Source organism: Perissodus microlepis, chromosome 13 (assembly GCF_051167445.1).
Source record: "Perissodus microlepis isolate ML-2025 ecotype Zambia chromosome 13, ASM5116744v1, whole genome shotgun sequence".
Taxonomy (NCBI): Eukaryota; Metazoa; Chordata; class Actinopteri; order Cichliformes; family Cichlidae; genus Perissodus; species Perissodus microlepis.
The window spans coordinates 31,061,384-31,082,738 of NC_140473.1; the positions used below are offsets into that span (position 1 = coordinate 31,061,384).

General features: G+C 45.4%; 1 protein-coding gene across 1 annotated transcript; it reads right to left on the reverse strand.

The window, feature by feature from the left end:
• Positions 1-1,048: 1,048 nt before the first annotated feature.
• kif11 (kinesin family member 11) lies at positions 1,049-16,886 on the reverse strand. Its single transcript, XM_084948942.1, has 27 exons — positions 16,677-16,886; positions 16,421-16,531; positions 14,391-14,520; positions 13,452-13,549; positions 13,277-13,355; positions 9,928-10,113; positions 9,720-9,844; positions 9,543-9,633; positions 9,313-9,458; positions 9,064-9,160; positions 8,723-8,818; positions 8,330-8,418; positions 8,126-8,213; positions 7,659-7,732; positions 7,452-7,566; positions 7,175-7,246; positions 5,204-5,339; positions 4,793-4,965; positions 4,590-4,715; positions 4,333-4,491; positions 2,755-2,894; positions 2,504-2,664; positions 2,304-2,422; positions 1,939-2,161; positions 1,697-1,863; positions 1,488-1,598; positions 1,049-1,362 (listed from the first exon to the last, which is right to left on the reverse strand). The coding sequence occupies exons 2-27, from the start codon at positions 16,492-16,494 to the stop codon at positions 1,252-1,254; spliced, it is 3,186 nt and encodes a 1,061-aa protein (XP_084805068.1). The 5' UTR covers positions 16,495-16,531; positions 16,677-16,886; the 3' UTR covers positions 1,049-1,251.
• Positions 16,887-21,355: the final 4,469 nt, after the last annotated feature.

Below are 21,355 nucleotides of genomic sequence, written 5' to 3' on the forward strand. Positions count from 1 at the left end.
CTGAGACAATGAGCTCATCCAGAATCCACAACAACAAATAAAGGAACAAACCGAAAGTAACTCTGGGTGCTTTCCGTCCGACCTCAGAGCGACAAAATAACGTAACCCTCCAACACAGCGGCTCCCTGCGAGCATTAACAGTTTAAACTATAATCACGGTCACATGACCTCATTTATTCACAGTTGTTTTATTTCACACTTCAAACTCCATCATTTAACTCTGGTCTGTTTTTCTTCTTCTTAGGTTTAATGTCCGCACGCGCACACACGTACACGATATAGTAATATAAATATCATATTTGTATATCGTGTATATAAGCAGTACAAATATTACTGTAAACAGGACAAGGTCAGCGACAGTACCACCTCGCCATCAACAAGCACGCGCACTTCAGAGATAAGCAGTCTTATTTGCACGTGATCAGTGGGGGAATTCCGCAATGACGTCATCAGAGGAAAACCGCAGTAAACTTTGGTGCTTTCCTCTCAAAACAAACCAGACAGACTTCTTTTTCACTCGTGGAATTCTCGGGGTTTTTCTTTGGTTTCTCTAAGTATGCGCAGTCTGACGTCACGGTATATTTGCTGGGATGACCACTTATGAATGAGGACTACAAACTGCCCGGAGCTGCCGTCTCCACCTGTGAACTCCCACAACTTCTGCTTTTATACAGACGCTCACATCAGCAGGACTCCGACTATCAGCATCGGGCTCCTGTTTACTCCGAGTCCCTGTGGAAACGTGAATAGTTTTCCACGTTCTGGCCGTGTGCGTTAAAGACACGGTGTGTAACATGGCGTGCTGCTGTGAGCTCATCTGTCGAGGCCACGAAACATAAATAGTGAAACTTCATGAAGCAGCACAGAAACCAAAGAAACCTCACAGGCTGCAGTGTCCTCCAGCCCACCTGACACAAAAACATTTGAACTCTTCGTGGTTTTGCTGAACCCACTCTACCCTCCGTCGCTCCACGCCACATTTCATAACGTCTAACCAGGAGATCCACACGTGTCCTGTGCTGGCGTCATAACCGAGGACAAAGCCGATGAGCTGACTGAGTGTGGCAGATGGAATAATTAACAGCAGAATAAAACAAGTATAAATCTTTAATTTTACAAACAATTTGCAGATGCTGAGACACAAACCACAATAAAACAGTTCATGAGGACACGTTTAAGATTAAAGAGGTCAGAAAAAAGAAGAAACAGTAATAAAGTTATTAAAAATAAAGAAATAAGAGAAACAAGGTTTCAGTTCTGACAGCGGAGCGGCAGTCTGGATTTCTGAGGCGTCGACTCCGCTTCGTTTTCCGACACTTTAGACCGGGACGGGATCTTCGTCTCCTTTTTGCCTTTCTTCTTCTGGAAAAGAGGAATGAAAACATGCTTTAATGTGTATTGGTATTAAACACTTGACCTCTGACCCCCAGTCGCTGCTTCAGCAGCTTTTTCAGTAACAGCTGCACGGCTTCAAACTTCCCCCTCACCTTGAAGAAGGGGACCCGCTTGCTCTCGTTGAAGACGAGGTTCTCGTCGATGAAGGACGGCTCTGTGGCCAGACTCTCGTTGCACGTGCTCAGATCGTCCTCCAGCGAGTCCTGATGATGCAGCAGAGAAGAACGAGGTCAAACCTCAATTTTATTTACATTTAAATGAAAATGAATCACAGATCTAAGATAAATGTTCTGAAACTCACCGGGTCAGTCTGCTTGTCCTCCTCCTCCAGCTCCTCCTCCTCTTCCGCCTCCATGGCGGCCTGCAGCTCCTCCTGCTGCCTCCTCAGGCTCTCCAGCAGCTCGCTGCGGCGGCGAGACTTCACCAGCTGACGGGGATACACAAACTCCCGCCGCTGAGGAGTCGCACCTGAAGGCAACAGGAGGTTAATGTCCTGCTGAGAACTTTAACTTTTAATTTAAGGCAGAAAAACAAATCTGTCACCAGTGGGAACGTCTTCCTGCAGCTCGTCCCGCAGGAAGCTGTGGACCAGCTGCTCGCTCGCCTCCACGTGCTGCAGGAGCTCAGCCCGCTGCTCCTCCAGGACGCTCCAGTCGACGGAGGTCTGATCCTTGACAGTCGTCAGAGCTCGCGTCACCTCCTGCTGCTGGTTGGATATATCGGCCTTGGCTGCTCGCAGCTGCTCGGAGCAGCAATCCTCCACGCTCTGCGGGACAGGAGGCACTTTTACTGAGTTCAGAGTCGTCGGGTTTGGTAATAAGATCTTAATATGACGGTCGTGTCTCTACAGTATTAAACTGAGGGTCTGCTCTGTGTTGGGGTTAGGACAGAAAGCCTTGAATTCTCACCTGACGCAGGTCCTGAGCTTCAGAGCCAACCTTCCTCATCAGCGTGAGGTGCTCCTCGGCTCGTTTCTCAGCGTGCTCCTTCACTCTGGAGCTCCACTCGAGGTCACGCTCCAACAGACCTGCAGGGACACAAACACACTGAGCGTGCTGTGGATGAGGGATTACAGCGAGCAGTAACGGAGGAGAGGAAGAGTTTGTACCGGTGACGGAGCTGTGGATGTGGGAGCAGCAGCCCGACATCTCTTCCAGAGACTGCCGGCTCTCGTCCGCGGTCAGACACAGGGAGGAGACGAGGGAGGAGGCGGAGGAAGACAGGAGGTCCGCCTGGGCCGAGACCTGGTGCTCGACTGTGCTGCAGCCTCTGCCACAAAGACACGGTTTCAATGCAGGAGCTGAACTTTGAGGTGCAGTAGAAGAAAAACTTGGCATGATCGTTTAGTGCTCGACTCACCTGCTGATGTCCTCCTGGAGGCTCTGCAGGGGCTTCTGCAGGCCTCTGGAGGCCGAGTACAGACCAGTGAACTTCTTCTTGACCTTCACAGTCAGCAGGTTGAGCTGGTCCTGGAGGCACTGGATGGTCTCCTTCATATCCTGACCGAAGCAAACGGAAGCAGTGTCAGAAACACCCGACCCACAGAACCAGCCAGCGCGTGAACACTCAGATGTAATAAAGGCAGATAAACCTGTTAATGCATGAAACTGTGCCACACGAGGGCAGAACAAACGAGGTACGATGCAAATCACACCCATCAACTTCATAATCTGTCGTCATCCTTGTCATGCATCCTGTGCACTGTTATTCTAACTTTAAATCTCCGCCTGTTTGAGTTTTTGAGGCTGCAGACAGGCTGAATGTGCGCCGACTGCACCTCGTGCTCACATAGATCATTGAATGCTGTTGAAGTGGATTTAAAAATGGAACCGAAAACCACTACAGATCAGTCCTGCTGGGCTTGAAACCATCACAAGTCCAAAGTTAACGGTCTGCTTCAGGCTAGGACTGAGCGATATATCGAGTTTTTTTTTTAAATATCGATATATTTTTAAACGAAATATAAGAGGTGACAATATCGTTTATATCGATATAGTCTATGTTGTGTTATAATTATACTTGTGGAGCCGCAAGTTTGCCTCTTTCATCCACTTTTGTCTCTACGCTGCGTTACTCCGCCCCCCCCCATAACTTCATCTGCAGGCGACGACAAGATGGACGGCAAATCTCCGTTAACGAGCTAACCACGCTAACGCCATCGGCCTAAAATCCTTTCATTTTCTCAAAAGTTGACAGCGCGCCTTATGTATGAATTCTGGTTGTGCTTGATGACCGCGAACCGATTTTATGTGCTGCACGGCGCTCAGCAATCTGTCAAAAATGTTTCAGTACGACTTTGCTAAGCTACGGAGCCGCACCGCCTGATGGATTGTCGGAGCGTTACGGCTGCCAAGGAGCCTCGCGGAGTGATACGTACTGTGCTTCAACGTAATTTTACCGTATTGTGTGTTTATAAGGACCATAAATGGCACCTGTTAAGAGACATGGTTACGGAGCGGATTTCAAACTCCAGGCTGTCGGTCACGCAGCAGAAGTTGGGAACAGAGCAGCTGCTTGTTATTATGCTCAGCGTCTGTTAGTTTACATTTTGACTGCACAGTTGTGAGCTTTTTGTTATGCACAAAAACAACAGTTTTCTTTTATTTATGGAGCATTATTATTTAATAAATGCTCAATTTATTTTTGAGTAATTTTTTTTCATGTACATCTACGCTGTATGTTAATAAAAGTGCCTGTGTGACATCCGGGACACAGCTGTGACTAAGAACTCTTTTTGTTCTGACTTTATGGCTTAAATTAAAAAAAAAATAAATCGAGATATATATCGTATATCGCCATCCAGCTAAAAAAATATCGAGATATGAATTTTGGGTCACATCGCCCAGCCCTACTTCAGGCCCCAGGACATCTGGCAGCGTCCTCGTCCAGCAGACGGAGGTTCGCTGCCCTCTCTGGTCCACACCGATCAGCTCTCACCTTCTGCTCGATTTCCTCCTCCGCCTGCCTGATCTTGTCCTCCAGCTCGTCGCGTTCAGCCTGCAGGGCGCTCAGACTCTGCACGGCGGCCTCCCGCATTGCCGCCAGCTCCCGGACCAAGCTGTCGAACACCACGCCCATCTCCTTCATCGCCTCCGCCTGAGGAGGAGAACGAGAAGAATCAGATCAGAGCTTTGCCTCCGATATCGAGCGTACGCCATGTTTGCTCCGTGTGGATGTTACTGTCGTGGACCAACTTTGTCGGCCAGCGCTCGCTGCTTCTCCACCGAAGCTCTCAGGCTGTCGTTGAGCTCTTTGGCTGCTGATAAACCCATCAGAGTTTGGACCACCAGCACCTCCTCCATGTCCCGTCGGTGCTCCTCCTGCACACACACACTCTTTAGTCACAGAGTACCGATCTGAGCGGACAACGCAGCCGTGAGCGCGCTCAGACACTCACCAGCAGCTGCAGAACGCTCTCCTTGTCCTGCAGACACAGCGTCTCGTTCTGCCGCACCTTCTCCTCGCAGCGGGCCACGCTCTCAGCCACCAGCGGCCTGACTCCGCCCACAAAGGATTCCACAGTGGTCAGAGCGCCCTTCAGTGCCGCCTCGTTCATCACGAGCAAACCGTCTGCACAGGAAAGAGGGCGGAGACGCAGGAAAGACCGCAGAGTTGTTTTAAACACCTAATCATCTTTTTCAGTTCAGTATTTCACTTCAGAACATACTAAAAAAAATACACCGAGTACTAACAGTACAAACACCACAGAGTCACCATCAGGCGGGCAAATTTAAAGCAGCTGCAGTAAACCGTCCCAGCCCGTCACCCACGCCTCTGCGAAACCTCTGCGAAACCTCTGCGCTCTTACCGACGGCCTGCGAGTAGCTGCTCAGCATGTGGCGCTGTTTGTCTCCGTGCTGCTGGATGCAGCGCTGCACGTCTCTGAAGGAGCCGTCCATGCGCTGGGCGAAGCTCTGCTGGATCTCCCTGTTGTGCTCCTCCACCTGCAGGGTCAGAGGCAGGTTTGTGCTTCAGAACATTTGTGTTTTCAGGAAGCTCCAAGTTCGAGCATCAAGTCATAAAAACCCGGTTTACAGCGCCCTCTGCTCTGTCTGCATTCATGCTTTTAACAGCCAAAGCACCTGGAACCCTCTGAAGTCATTTACATCAGCGGTCTCCAACCTTTGTTGCGTCACTTTGTTGCGTCACTTTGTTGCGACCGGGAGGTCGAGGCACGATGTGCCGGGAAAGCGGTGTTCCTCCCGGCTGTAGTAGGTCTCGACCTCCCGTTAGCTTCGAGCTAGTGGGTGTCAGATCTCCGAAAACGTCGGAGCACTTTTGCAAATATGTGATGTCTTGTAAACCGAGCAGGTATCTGACGTTTACACAACTACATTCACGCCTCAAAATATCTTAAAAGTGTATTTTGTGACCCAGAAAGAGTAATATTACAACTAAGTAGCTGCCGCCATTGTTGGAATTCAACTTTTGCGAGATCCCGCAAAAGTTTTGCGAGATCCCGAGTTAGTTTTGCGAGATCTCGCAAAACTCAGTCTTAATTTTTTTTCTCCCATGTCCCCTGCGGGGCTCCGTACGCCACGGACCGGTTTATGCCCGACAATATTTTCATGGACCGGCCTTTAAGGTGTCGCGGATAAATACAACAAAATAAAACTAGTACCGGTACCGAAAAAGAGAAGATTTATTCATAACACACGTGAAAAGACCCAGGAAAACAGAGTTAACGATAAAAAAAAAAACCCTGAAAACCATACATTTCACACCTGAGCCTCAACTCTCGTGGCCCGGTACCGGTCCGAGGCCCGGGGGTTGGGGACCGCTGATTTACATGGATTAAAAAAAAAAAAAAAGAAAAAGAAAAAAAAGGTTCATTTTCAGGTTTTAATCACAGTGGAAATGATTCGAATCAGCCCACAGACATAAAAATAGTCAGATCTTAACCAGCAGCGATAACAAGCCGACCGACTTCCCTGTCACTTCTTTCCCAACTGTTCTGTGAAGCGGTTGATGCTTAAAGGTGTATTGTCAGTCACTCGGGGGGGCTTACTCCACAGTGAGTGTTTCTTTCTCCTCTAAAAGGAAGCCTGCAGAGGAAACTCCCCACAGTGGTCACAGATAAGAGCGTGTTCCACCCAAAACCCGCTGAGAGTTCCTGCTGTGCACCTGCAGGTTCCCCAGCTGTTCCCTAATCTTATCATCCGTGACTCAAACCTCTGATTTATGACACCTGCTGTGTCATTAGTGCATGGCAGACACAAGCAGCCGTGTCATCTTCACTGGAATCCATTACTCAGAGTCAGAACAAGTCTGGCTCAAACCAGATGAAACATTTAAACAGAAGAAATGTGCTTTTACAGGTTAAACAGCGAGGCTGTGTTAGCGTTCGCCTCAGCTGCAACTGTAAAGTAAATACGACACATCTGCTTTGATTTAACATCTGTTCTAATCTGTGGCTGTTCACATCAAACATGGACAGTTTATAGTGAGCTGTGTGTGTGTGTGTGTGTGTGTGTCAGGAAGCTCAGCGTTTTCTACCAGTGGACCTGTAGTCATGAGGACAGATCCCTGATGTGATGAAGCAGCCTCATCCACTCACTATTCAAATTGTGACAGCCAATCAGAAGGATGCCAGCTCAAAGGGGGAGGGGCTAAACCACCCGTTTCAGAGTGCAGGAAGGCCCAGCGTGAGACCAACAACCATCTACAGGCTCTCTGCCCAGTAATGATACTTCACACTGCAGTGACCAACACGAGCCGAAGCGAGCGCGTCTGCGGACGCCACGTATTCACCGCTTTAACAAAAACAAACACATGTGACCTTTTTCTTCCTGTCCAGCTTGTCGTGGAGGCCTGACACATCGCTGGTGCTGGCGTCCGCCGTGCTCAGCAGCTGAAGGACGAAAGCACAAAGTTTCAGAATCGAATCATAAACATCTCACATCTGAAAAAGGGAAGTTTGGTGAAACGGGGCGAGAGAGGAAGCTGAAGATTCATTTTAAGAGGTTATTCAAATAACGGAGAGACAGAGAAAAGGAAGCGATGATGAAGTGAGAGAAAGTCTAAATATCTCCCCCGGCGTGGAGCGTCGCCTGTACCTGCCCGGCCGTGTCGTACAGCGTCTCCTGGACGGAGGAGAGCTCGGAGCAGATGAACGCCTCCTCGCTCAGCTTCACCTTCGTCTCCCGCAGGTCTCTGCTCGTCTCCTCCAGCCTGAGAGGCGCACAGGAGAAAACCACAACTTTAAATCAAACTGCGCCCCCTGGTGGTGGTTTTAATCCCACACGTTAACAACAACCCTGCACCTCTGCTGCTTTTCGTCCAGGTCCGCGGTGCACTGCTCCAGTCGGGCTTTGCTGTCCACAAACAGCTCCGTGACCTGCAGAGAGAACACGACCACATGTTCACGCCGCTTCAGGACTAAGACGTCAGCGAATAAAACGATGGATCGATGGCGAAGACGCCACAACAGACACCTCGTAATTACTTTACAGCCAGACAGTTAGTGGAGTCTTTTCTTTGGCCACGGCAACAAACACAGTCTCTGTAAAGTTTGTGTGAAGTGCTTAACAGTGAACTCCTGAAATGCAGATTAATGCAAGACTGCAGTATCTGCAACCGCTGCATTCAATTAAATCTCCAGCTTTAAAATCTGCACGAGAGGCTCAAACAGCATCTTCAACTTCTAAAGTTCAAAAGTCAACTTGTAAGACCTCAGTAAGTTGAATCAGGCTCTGATTTGCAGCCGTCCGACAGCGGATGAGGATTGTACCTTCTTAAGCTCCTCCTCCATGATGGCGATCTTGTCGTTGTACTCTGTAACCTGCTCCTCGTGGGCGGTGATCTGAGCCACCATGCTCCTGCATGAATTAAAAACATAGTCGTGGTTAGGAGCACCCGAGTTTCCCACCCCGAGATGGTCTGTCAGGTCAGCTATTTGGGTAAAAGCAGCGTTGACGTGTCAGCCGAGACCTACTCGTAGTTCTCCGAGGACAGGTAGACTCCGTGCTTGTCCCGGGTGGCGGCCAGGTCGCGTTTCAGACGCTCGATCTCCTCGGTGTATTCCTGAAGGACAGAGAAGGTCCTGAAATCTGGTGTTTGGACTCAGTGTCACATTTTCATTTAGATTCTTCTGGGTCACAAATTTAAAAGCTTCCGATGTGACAGTCACAGATTTTCCCGACTGAGTCCCAGAACAAACACACACTTCCCTGCCGTCAGTTTTCTCAGGAGAAGCCTGAAAGGATTCTGCAGAGAGACTTAAAGACAAGGAATGTTGTTCAGAGTTCTGCTTCTCCAGGCAAACCTGTGACGGCGCCATTTGAAATAAACCCGAACACGCGCTGAATGTCGCGTCGACCTCAGATACCTTAATGAGCGTCCTCTTGGTGAGCTTCTGGTTGACCTCCGGCTTGTTCATGATGTTTTTGGCCCTGCTGGCGTACTCGAGGGTGCTCAGCGTCTCCTGCACGCACAACCGAGACTCGTCAGCACAATTACACGCAGTGAAACCAACACGGGCTAAATAAATGTGCTCGATCAAGAAACACTAAAATATAAACGTGGTTACGTCCATCTTTTATATACAGTCTGTGCTCGAGTGGAAACATTTACAATAACAGACGTGGGTGACGCGAGACGCCTCAGGATAAATATGATGATGAATCTTTGAAAACATTCGCTTTGTTTTTATTTGTTTTTGAAACGCACTTCCAGGTTGCTGGACGACGGCGACACGGTGGCGATGATGGAGGTTTTGGTCCGCCCTCCCAGCGAGTCCTGAAGGATTCTGGTGAGTTTGGACTCTCTGTGGGAGAAAATAAACCGATCAATACAGCTCCTCAGCTCCGCCCCCACGACGACTGTACAAGGTCGGGGGAGGCGGACCCGCACAGACACACCAGAGAAGACGGACCTGAACGCGACGTCCTCGTGAGACCGAGGAGGGTCGTTTCTCACCTGTACGGGACGTGAGGCCTCTTCTCCACCAGAGCGGTGATCACCCGGCCCAGCGTCAGCAGCGATTGGTTGATGTTTCCCGCCTCGCGAGCTCGCTTGTCCACGGCGCCGGAACGGCCGATGTTCTCGCTGCCGGCGAGATCGACCTGAACAGGAAGCGTTTGGGTCATTTTAGACGCTGTAGGCTGCGCCCCCTCCTCTCCCCCTCCCCCTCATCGCCAGATTATTACCAGATTGAGTTTTCCGATCTTCACCAGCTCCTCTCCTTCCAGAGTGATCTCCTTCATGTGGATGGTGACGGAGAACACCGAGTGGGAGCGACTGTGGAGAAACGGGAAGCGGGTGAGCAAACATAACCGACATGGCGGTTGGCGACGGGGTGAGAGCGCTTTCCTGCGAGCGGGTACCTGGAATAGGCGTTCATGAGTGTGGAGGCGGTCCTCCTCTTTGCTGCTCCGCGCTCCAGGATCTGGTAGACTTCGTCTTTGTTGTGCACCGTCACCTCCTCCAGACCCTTCACCACCACGCCGCGCTGCGGAGGCAAACACAGAGACGTCAGATTCCCGGAGATTTCCGCAGCGGGCGTTCGTTTCATCCGAGCTGCGTGACGCTCACCTTGTTGCGAGGGTCGTCGAAGAGCTGCAGCCGCTCGCTGACGTCCTCGGTGGGGCTGAGGAGGTCAAACAGCTCCTCGTTGTAGATCTCCAGCAGCGAGACTTTGACGGAGAACTCTGTGCCGTTCTCGGAAAGCTTTTCAAAGATCTGATGCAGCGTGCGAGGGATGATGCCAGCCAGCGGGTCCTAGAGACGCAAAAACACGGGAATTTATTTCAGCGCTGACCACAGAGCTGTTTGCACCATTTCCACAATAATTAACATTTATTTACACGCACAAACAGAGCTGTGGTGGCGTTTGTCACCCTCGTTCGTTGCTACTTGTGAAACTTGTAAATAAAACATGTTTTATTTTGATGATTTGACACATTAATGCATCTGAACTGACGATAAAAAGCCGGCTGCATGTACGCAGCATCCAATAACACCCCCCCCTCAAAAGTACAGCTGACAGGTACTGCATACTACCCCTCTGCAGGCTTCCAGAAACTGGCCAATAAGATGAACGAGGGCTTGTAAAGGATGAGCTGAAGGCCTGTACGGAGACCCAGCACAAGACAAAGGAGGATTATTATTAACTATGAATCAAGCAAAGCCGGTTTATCTGTTTGCAATGTACGGGTTGAAGATGCAGTATTCTCTGATCATATGCCTATTTTATTTGATATTGCTCCTTCTAACGCTTTTGCAAATCAGGCTGCACCTGTTCGATGTTATCGTGCCTTTGGCTCTGATTCTGCCGAACGGTTTTCTATACTGTTTGACAAATTAATGTCTTATGCCCCTGAGTTGCCCACTGCAGATGACCTACTTTTGTATTTTGACTTTGCTTGTAAATCTGTGCTTGATGTTGTTGCCCCTTTGAGACTAAGAAAATGTAAATCTAAGACTAGTCCTTGGTTAACAGATCGTACCCGAGCTATTAGAAGACAATGTAGGAAATGTGAAAGACAATGGAAAAAAGACAGATTGCATGTCTCCCTGGAAGCCCTAAAGATTAGTTGGAAAACTTATCAGAGGGCAGTTAAGGCCGATAAACACTCCTACTTTTCTCAACTTATTTCGGCCAACTCCCACAACCCTCGTGTTTTATACAATACGATTAATTCTGTACTTAACTTGGAGGGTTACAACCTTTTGCCGTCCTCTGAGGCTATGTGCAATAAGTTTATTACCTTTTTTGTGGACAAGATTGCTAGCCTGAGGCCTCTGATTCCACCTATTGTTGAGCCGGCCATCCATCCTCCTTGCTCAAGCCTATTCCCTGCTTTTGCACAGATTTCTCTGCGCGACTTAGAGGAGTTGGTGCTACATGCTAAGCCCTGTGGCTCCCCGAATGATGTTGTTACTCCCCGCTTTCTCCAAAAAGTATTTCCCATCATTGGACCTTATATCCTGAAAATTATCAATACTAGTTTGTTAACCGGTCAAGTTCCTAGTGGGTTTAAACATGCAGTCATACACCCCTTACTTAAGAAACCTGGCCTTGATAGTTCTACTATGTCAAATTTTAGACCTATCTCCAAGCTTCCCTTTTTAAGCAAGATCTTGGAGAGGATTGTACATACCCAACTGTTGGATTATTTGAACGATTCGCAACTGTCTGAAATCTTCCAATCTGGTTTTAAGCCCTTTCACAGTACGGAGACAGCTCTTGTTAAAGTTATGAATGACATTCTTGTTGCTACTGATCGTGGTAAATATGCTGTGCTTGTGTTATTGGACATGACAGCTGCATTTGACATAGTGGACCACGACCTGCTGATCTCCCGCTTACACCACTGTGTGGGAATTTCTGATTTGGCATTGTCATGGATAAAATCATATCTTTCCGAAAGGAGTTTTTGTGTCAAGCTGGGACTGGCCGCTTCCTCTGTGGCCCCTCTGCTTTGGGGTGTGCCCCAGGGATCTATCCTTGGGCCATTATTTTTCTCGCTGTATTTACTCCCCCTTGGTGCGATTTTTCGTAAACACGGAGTGTCATTTCATTTGTATGCCGATGACTGTCAGCTTTACTTACCTTTTAGTCATTTGGATACCTCCCCATGTCAACCACTGCTTGACTGTCTTAGCGATATTAAATTATGGATGGCAAATAATTTTTTGAATTTTAATGGTCGCAAAACGGAAGTAATTTTATATGGCCCGCATCGTTCTACTGATACCCCAGATGTTGATTTTGGTGATTTGACCTCTCATCTGAAAAGTTCAATCACGAATCTTGGTGTTAAACTTGATTCTGCTCTTACTTTTGAAGGTCATGTAAATGGGGTGGTAAAATCAGCTTTTTATCACCTCAGACGCCTGTCGAAGGTTAAGCCTTTCCTTTCCAAACCCAATTTGGAAACTCTTATTCATGCTTTTATCACCTCACGTCTGGACTATTGTAATTCCCTTTTAATAGGGGTCGGGTCGGGCACCTTGTCACGCCTGCAGTTAGTGCAAAATGCGGCGGCGCGATTTTTAACCGGTAGTAGGAAATTCGATCACATCACTCCGGTTCTGGCTTCCTTGCATTGGCTTCCCATTGAATTTAGGGTTCGTTTTAAAGTCCTTTTATTGGTTTTTAAATCTTTAAATGGTCTGGCTCCTGTCTACTTATCTGATTTGCTGAAGCCACATGTTCCTCCTCGCTCGCTCCGTTCAGCTGAGCAGCTGCTGCTGTCGGTCCCTAAGTCGCGGCTGAAATGCAGAGGAGACCGTGCCTTTTCAATTGCGGCTCCGATGCTCTGGAATAACCTTCCCCTCCAAATTAGACAAGCGTCATCAGTGCAGGTCTTTAAGTCCAGATTGAAAACCTATTTTTATTCCCTGGCTTTTAACTCTGTAGGAAACTGACACCTTCTTATTTATTTTATTGTATGTAATGATTTTATGGTATTTTTAATTTGGTAGTTGTTTTGATCTGTGTTGTTCAGCACTTTGGTCTGCCTGGTGTGTTCTTAAAGTGCTATACAAATAAACGATGATGATGATGATGATGATGATGAAGCAAAGCTGCTCTAGTACAGCCCGAGGCTGAAATGAGCAGCAGGTCTGAGCAGCTACTGATGATCTGAAAACAAGACGTCCAACATCCACGTGCATAAAAACGGACACGGGGAATTATTTAAAGCCAATTCATGCACATTCAGGATGGATGCAGTCGGACTGATCACAAAACACAAAAATTTTAAAACCTGAAAAAGTTCATTAATGTTAGACAGTCAAGATGTTTCCCCTTCCTATACTTCATGCACGCTGCTGCGGGATCAGTTCATTCACACTCTGTGGTTCGGCTGAATTAGATCCACATGCAGGCTTAGGGTCAAACAGTAAACCAGTGAGCCCATTTTAAAGCAGAGCTCACCTCCTCCCAGGTGAACTGCTCGTCCGGGCTCCTCTCTCCCTCCATGGTGAACGTCTTTCCCGTTCCTGTCTGACCGTAGCTGTCATCAATAAAAAAAGATGGAAACAAAAGGGATTACAAACAGGTTCATCCGGGACGGCTCGTGCCGACGCTCGCGCATCTGGAGAGCACTCACGCAAACACGGTGCAGTTGTACCCCATGATGACCTCGTCCAGGATGGGACAGACGACGCTCCGGTACACTTCGATCTGCTTCGCAGACGGACCGAACACCTGAGGGAGAGAAACGCAGCTGCAGCAATGAGCCAATCCTCATCGAGAGACACTAAGAGCTGCTTCTGCTTCGAACGCAAGTTTTGTTACTTCACCGTAAGAACTCAAGACTAGGGCTGTGCGATAGGACCAAAATCTCATATCCCGATATAAAACATTTATCGTCCTGACAACGATATAAAAAACACAAAAATGTAACATTTTCTGTAAATTCTGTGAATCTCGGGCCGCTTTAGTGTTTCCAGCTGGGCGTCGTGTACCTGGAGTCGAGTGTTTTAACCGATGCATGAAACGATACATTTTTAGACATAAGTTGTAACGGACGCAGTTTTCTTTCAAAATTTGAGTCTAAGGTTTATTTTTAGCACCTGACGGCTCTGTTTTGCTTCTCATCCGTAAACTCTCTGCATGCTCTTTCCTGTGATTCAGTTTAATTTGAAAAGTCGCAACAGGATCTTGAGCTTTATTGTGAAAGGTTTACGTAGAAAACAAACAAGCAGAGAGCGGAGCCACGCGATGGTTTTACCGTCGTTGCTGTTAACGACAACACGTAGAAACAGGCGCTTGTCCGTAGTGTGGTTATATTAAATATAAGAGAAAGAGAGAACTTTAAGGAATTCTACAGTGACCATCAGAACCATGAAAAAAAATATTGCTGTAAACAGTTTATTTTACGACACCACGAAACAAACGATAGCGTAAAAGGAAACGACAGATGTTTTTATATCGTCATCAGATATATCCTTATATCGAACAGCCCTACTTAACACATAACACAACAGGGGAAACTGTCAGCCAGATGTGCGAGCACAGGATGCGCCGTGTCCATTTCTCCTCTCACCATGTCGAACGTGTAGGTCTTCCGTGACGCCTTGTCGTTCATGCCTCCCGTCCTCACCATCACCTCTTTCCGGTTTTGATCGCAGTCGACGACGCCGTAGGACGACTTGCGCTCCATCGTGTTGAAAGGCCTGAAAACGCAGCAGAGGAAAACCTCGGTGACAAAGACTCGACGCCTGAGACATCTGCAGCTCTGCAGTCATAATAATGAAGCTTCAACATCAGCTCGGGTCACACGGTCCTGTTTGTAAAGATCTAAAAACCCTCACAGCGCGCCGACACCAGAGCTTTGACTTTGGCTCAGATTAAAATCACGGTTTGAGTTTTCTGCTTCTTTCTGTCAGAGCAACGCTCATTTATGTTTTTGAAAAAGGTCCCATAATAAAGATTTACTGCTTATTATAATTAAAATACACACAGGGTTTGTACTCTGAGCTACATATGAAGACTTCTACAAAACACATTAATGCTTGTTTAGGTTCAGATGACTAAAGTTCAGTAGAACACAGACGTAAGTATACACAGATCAGTGACGCTCATCCTCTGAGGCCTCAGAAAACCAGAGTACAAAAAGAAAATCCAATACGCTTATCTCACTCAGTGTCGGTTTCAGAGCTGGGACACCGCTAACCAAAAATCCAGAGATAATCAGTTCGTGTTCACACGTGACAGAAAAGCAGAAACTAAAAACATTGAAGCTTCTTCAAAGCTCCTCTGAGCCATCAGTTTATCTTCTCGAGCCATTTCAAGCCAACTTTCTTCTGACTGGCTGTCCCTCAACTTGGTGGGCGGGGCTTCTGTACTCTGTGACATCATAGAGAGCTAACGTTACAAAAAACTATGTGAAACTGAGTGTTTAGTGCCAACGGAGGGGCTGATGGATTACCAATTTTCTTTTCACACTAATAATTGTTAAATGGAACCACGTGGAAGACGACTCCAGTAATCGGATCGGGACTACAAACCCATGTTTGTGTCCAACGACACAGACAATCACACAAATCTAAACTGTCAGGGATCAATTAACAGCCAATAAAACTTAGAGAGCTAGAAAACAGCAACAGCATCCAAAACACCCAAAACCTATTTAGTCTGATGTTAGTGCTCAGTGTTTGACATGTGCTTGAAATATTTGCATCTAGAAGAGTGGGGGCGTGTCTTTGCTCCACCTGCTGGGTTTTTAAAAACTTATTACACCTTTATTCTGCCAAACCGATGTGTAAGTGAGCTACGAGACCTCAAAAGAAAAGGATGGTTTTATACTCATTTTTTTCCACCTTGGGTTTTAAACATGTTAATACAGGTTTGAAGTACAATTAAACTGGAATGAACAGGCTTTCACTCAGTCGTGGAAATTCATCCCCTGAATGTTAAAAATGATAAAGAGGTAAAACACGCGCTTTAAGGTCTCTTCTAGGAAAATGATGACTAAATTAAAGATCAAATACATGAGCACTGGGATACTGAGAGACTCAAACATGTGAGGCTAGTATGATGGCGTCCTGACGTCCTGTTTCCATCCTTTTCCTGTATTTTTAATAATCGTTTTGCATTTCTCTGTGGTTGTGCAAGTATTTTTTGCATCATTTGTGTGCACATTTCTGGATTAACTAACATGTTAACACACCCATAAACATATAGAAGAAAGTAAAAAAGAGAGACTCAAATTTTATTGATAAATTAGGCGCCACATGGGTTAGGGTTCCCTCAGAGGCTCAAATAGTAACTTTAAGACTGCAAGAACTGCTGATTGTTCCACACGTAAGCTCAGGCGAGTGTTCTCATTTAGTTTCTGAGACTGTAAAATGTCAGTGACCTGTTTTATGAGTACAATTTTAGCCTTTTTAAGGTCTTCCAGGTAAATACACCCACTGAGGGCAGTTGAACCAGTGAACATACAGCTTTAAGGTGGATTTGGTGATGTTTCTGCATTTTTTGCGATGTTTTGAGGATATTTACGACATCTAGAGTATGTTTGTGACTGACAGCAGCAAACACAGACACAGCTGAAACTCTGTTTCCACTCCTTACCTGCATCTGACCACCACCTGGATGTTCCTGCCCTTCTCCTCCCGTTTCCCCCCGCTCTGGACGTTTGAAGACATGGCTCCGAGCTGCTCCCGGACACCGTTATATCACGCACTTCAGATTAAACGGGCACATTAATGAAGCAGCACAGTCATCAATACAGAAATGAACCGCAGGGAGACGGTTTGACCGCTTTAAATGTGACGAGCCGAAAGAAAAGCGACAAATAGCATCATAATGTTAGCTAACGAAAACTCACCAAATATCGTTTTGCGCGTCACTTCCTCCCCCTCTGCGGGTTATCCGAATATAAATCCAAAGTCTTCGATATCTTAATAAATCGTATAATTCAGCTTTTACGGGCTGCTCTGACAGCACAGGCCGTTTTCCTACAACTTCTCTGGCGCACTAACCTTCGACAGGACACTTTTCAAACTGTACTTTTAAATTTTCATCGGCCAATAGCAGGAGAGTAACGGTCACTACGTGACCGTCATTGGGTACCACGATCATGTGCCACTGCCATCGCAGTGCATCACGGGAGCAGATGTGATATAAATATCGATGTACGTCCAGCAGGTGGCGACATTGTTCTGAGAAATATTTAATAAAACGAAAACAAACATGATTTTTATTTATAATTATAAACAACTATTAGAGATAATAACGTATTTTTATGTTCCCAAATAAATAATTAGACTTTTAAGTTTACGATATTTGATTCGGGTTTCTTTCAATTAATTAAAAAAAGGTTGAGTTTCATATGGTTAAGCCTGGAAGTGGCCCGAATGATGCTGGCGGCTACCCATGATGCACTGAGTGTTTCTTCATGCGGTTATTTTTGAACTTCTTTGAGGTTGTTTGTCTCTTTTATGCTCTTTGACTATTTTCTTCTGTTTATTTTTCACTTTTTTCGTTGGAATTAAGCATCTCTTAATGATTGTTGTGTTCCTTTCCTCAATCATGACCTTTGCACTTCTCCCGCTTTCATGTCACTTGGTTTTCTGTGAATATCTTTTGCACATATTGTGCAGATTCTTTGGCACTTTTTGTTGACTTAACATCATCTTTTTATGACTCCGTTTCACTTTTATGTTGTTTTTATGTGTTTGATTTGAATCTTTTTGTTCACCCATGTCATTCTCATCTGTGTTCTGTGGCTCTTTTTGCTAGTTTTGCATCTTTTGTGTGTTTATATTCATTTTGTTCCCTCAGTTTTGCTTCTTTGTGGACATCATGTGTTCACTGTGCAAAGGTGTTGGTCTCTATGTGGTTATTTAACCTAACATCACGTCTTTGGTCTGTGGGAGGAAAACCGACTACGTGAATGACTCGATCGTTTCATTGAATATTTTGATGTGTTTCATTATTTAAGTAGCATTAAAAAAATCAGCCTAAATAAAAGTCCAAAGACACCATAAATGACTTTGCGAAACAAAATGATCCTTTAACTTATTATCATTATTATCATTATTCATGTGTTTGTGTCTTTTGTGGGGACTGTGCATTATTTTTTGACTGTTTCAGGTGATTTTATGACTCTTTGAATGCTTTTTGTCATTTCTCTTCATCTTTAACGTTTCCTTCTGAGGAACCTTTTGATTATCTCATGCTCAAATGTGCATAAAAATCATAATAAGTGCTTCATAACATATGATAACACACACAACTGGGTTAAAATCAGACTAGAATGCGTAGAAAAGAGAAAGAAAGAGAAGAAATAATCCAAAAACATGATGTCACTGATAGACTTCAGGCTCCGCCTCCGTTCCAGGTTCATGAAGTGAAGGCAGGCGAGCAGCAATCCATCTGCTGAGGACCGTCCGCCCACTCGGCCTCCTGAGGACAGCGAGGGGGTTGCCCTTTTTGCTCTGGAAACCTCTTTATTGCACACACAGACACACACAGCTTCCCTTTGTCTGATATCTTACAGTATCTCACAGCGCTGTTGGAGGTCCTCGTTGCTGCTCCGATTGGTCTCTGCAGCACCTCTCGCTTCATTTTTCACTTCTGCAGCTGCACAGTGTAACCAGTGACTCGTTTATTTGGAGTAATAGTCACAATCCTGCTACTTTAGAGAAGCTTTATTGAGCCATCTAGGCATGGACGACTATCGTGACAATGAGTCTGCCTGCATCCTCATGCAAAGCACTGCACGTGTCCCTCCAAAGCACGGCGAGTTTGGTCATTTCAGCTCCTTTAAATCTCTGTTTCTCTGTTCACAGCACAACTTAAACATCTCTAAGACTCAAACACTCTTTAAAGAAAGTAGAAATCGTCTGACCTAAAGAGCTTTGTCCCAGCTTTTGTTGAAGAGAACAGTCCAACTCGGATTGGAGTTCATTGTCCTGGACACTGTCTCCAATGATTTTTCTGCTCATCCCATCAGACACTCTTAGCTGTATGTATTAGAAACATGTTGGCTGTAATCCATCACCAGAAACCTTTTTTCCTGCACAGGAGAAGTTAAACGGTGCAGGTCTGGTGGTGCTAAAGAGCTGCACAGGGCACAGGCACCAGCACAAGGTGACAAAACACTTTTTTAGGTGGACGAGTGAGCCAAGCGCCAAGGAACACAGCACTAGATCTACAACAACAGCACAGAGGAGGAAGCAGCGAACAGCAGGCGAGAACCATCAGGCCAAGTCAGAGAAATGAAGCCAAACTCACGCAGGACACAAAAGAAAACTGACCTTCAAAGTAAAACAGGAAACAACCAAAAGAGACCAAACACAAGGGTGAAAACTAAGACAGTAACACAGATACGACACAGAGGGGGAGGCACAAACTCCAGACACTGATCATCATCTGGACAGGAAAGTCCACAATATCACCAAAAGCCTCAAACAGTGAGATCAGAACCATAATCAAAACTCCACAGCAAAACACTGAAAACCCAAATGACCAGAAGATTTACAGTCTTACACATTTCCTGTACTCCAGGATTTTAAAAGCAGTAACACTGCAGATGATAGCAAACGTTTCAGGGACCTGAGACTGTGCCAGTGGTACTCTGTGTGTACTGTAAAAGCTGCAAACGCTAATGAGTTGCATCAACTTAGGTAAGAAGTTCAGTCATACATTTCTTAATTTTAAGATTTCTGCTCATGTATTTAAGGTGAAGACATTTAAATTAATACATTTGAACAAACTTGGTTCTAAGAAATTAAAAACATACAAGTTTTTTGATACTCAAAAATCTTTTGCAATGTTGCCATAATTTTTTAAATTTAAATTTTTTGTGGAAATTTTTCAAGTTTTTCATATCAAGATTTGTCGACATTTTCTCTAACCAAAATTACCATCTCCATAAAGTCAGCAGACGGTAAGTGTACGTCCTAAAAATCTGTTTTTCTAGCGTCTAAGCAGAAGCAGCACCGGATATTTCAGCTGTGCTAAAATCAAGCAGTGAGCTAAAAATGAAACTAATAATCTATATCTAATATATTAAACAAAGATCAGGACATTCAAAGAAACATTTCCCCAAACCAGCCGAGTAAAAACATCAAAGGGACATTAGCTAACATTAGCTAATTAGCACATTAGCTAACATTAGCTAATGTAGAAGACAAAGGTCTGTAAGTTTCTCTAACTTTAATCATATTTTGTATATATTTGGTAATAATTTTGATTTGAATTATTATGGAGATGAATAAGCACAAGATAATGGGGAATTTCATTTGACTACAAAGTCATATTTTAGTTTAATATTGATTGTTAAGTAGAAGTGGAGGCTTATAGCTGCAGGCTAATTCCCGTGACTTCAAGCCTGGAAATAAATGTTTGCTTGTTTGTCTTCAACTACGAGCACTTTGTGGATTATATGACGTGCACGAGGACACGTCTGACGTGACTACCAGTGAGTGTTTTCTACAGGACAGCTAACATGTCACAAAATGTGCAGTTACACATCTGAAAAATTGTGGGGTATGGTTAACCACTTCCTGTGTTGAAACAATAAAAAGTATCAAAACATATATCTCACTGCAGAACATGATATGTATTATCTGATTACGCTGTGCTCCAGGTAAACATACAAGTTAAACTGTCACAAAACCAAAACAGGTGTGGACATGAGTATCTTCCCACATGTTCGCATGCGCATGCGATGTCATGACTCACAAATTTGTGTGATTACGCAACTATGTATACATCACCAGAACACCCCAATTTTCCCATTTTTTTAAAATTGAAAATGATGCAGTTTAATGTCTCATTGCACTCTGAAATGAAAGCATTTTGCAAATAAGCAATTGAGTTAAAAAAGAAATCATAGAAACAATGTATGGACCAACATGTATTCTAAACTTCTGACTCATTGGTGTAGCCACCTTTGGCAGCTATAACAGTTGAACACACGCGTAAAATTCTTTCTGCAATAGAAATAAAATACTCTTCAGAAAATTCTTCCCATATCTGTTGCACAAGTTCCTGTGAACGTTGACACCTGTCAGTTGTTTTGCTTTCACTTTTCTGTCCAGTTCATCCCAAACCAGCTCGATGGGGTTTAACCTAAGACCCGAACTCTTTCATGGCATTTTTATTTCTCTTTGCTATTTGGGCTGATTGGGACCTGATGAATGTAAAAGCAAAGAATAACCTGATAATTTTATTTGTTTACCTGATTTTTGTTTTTGACAAAAATGAGATCCAGGACATTTGTTTTAAATAGAACAGTGGCAGTTTAATGTCCTCGTAAGTGGATATCAGGCCCTTGTAGAGTAAAATTCAGTATTTTGGTCCAGACAACCCAAAATGTGATGTCCACATATGTGGACACCAGGTCCTAGAAGATTAAACCTGGAGGCTGTGCTGGACACTCCGTGTTTACAAGCTCACCATCTTCTACTTTTTCCTGAGGCAGTTCTGGCACAGCTTGGACTTTGTGTTGGGTCATTATCTTGCTGTAGGATCAACCCCTCACCAACTAGGTCCATA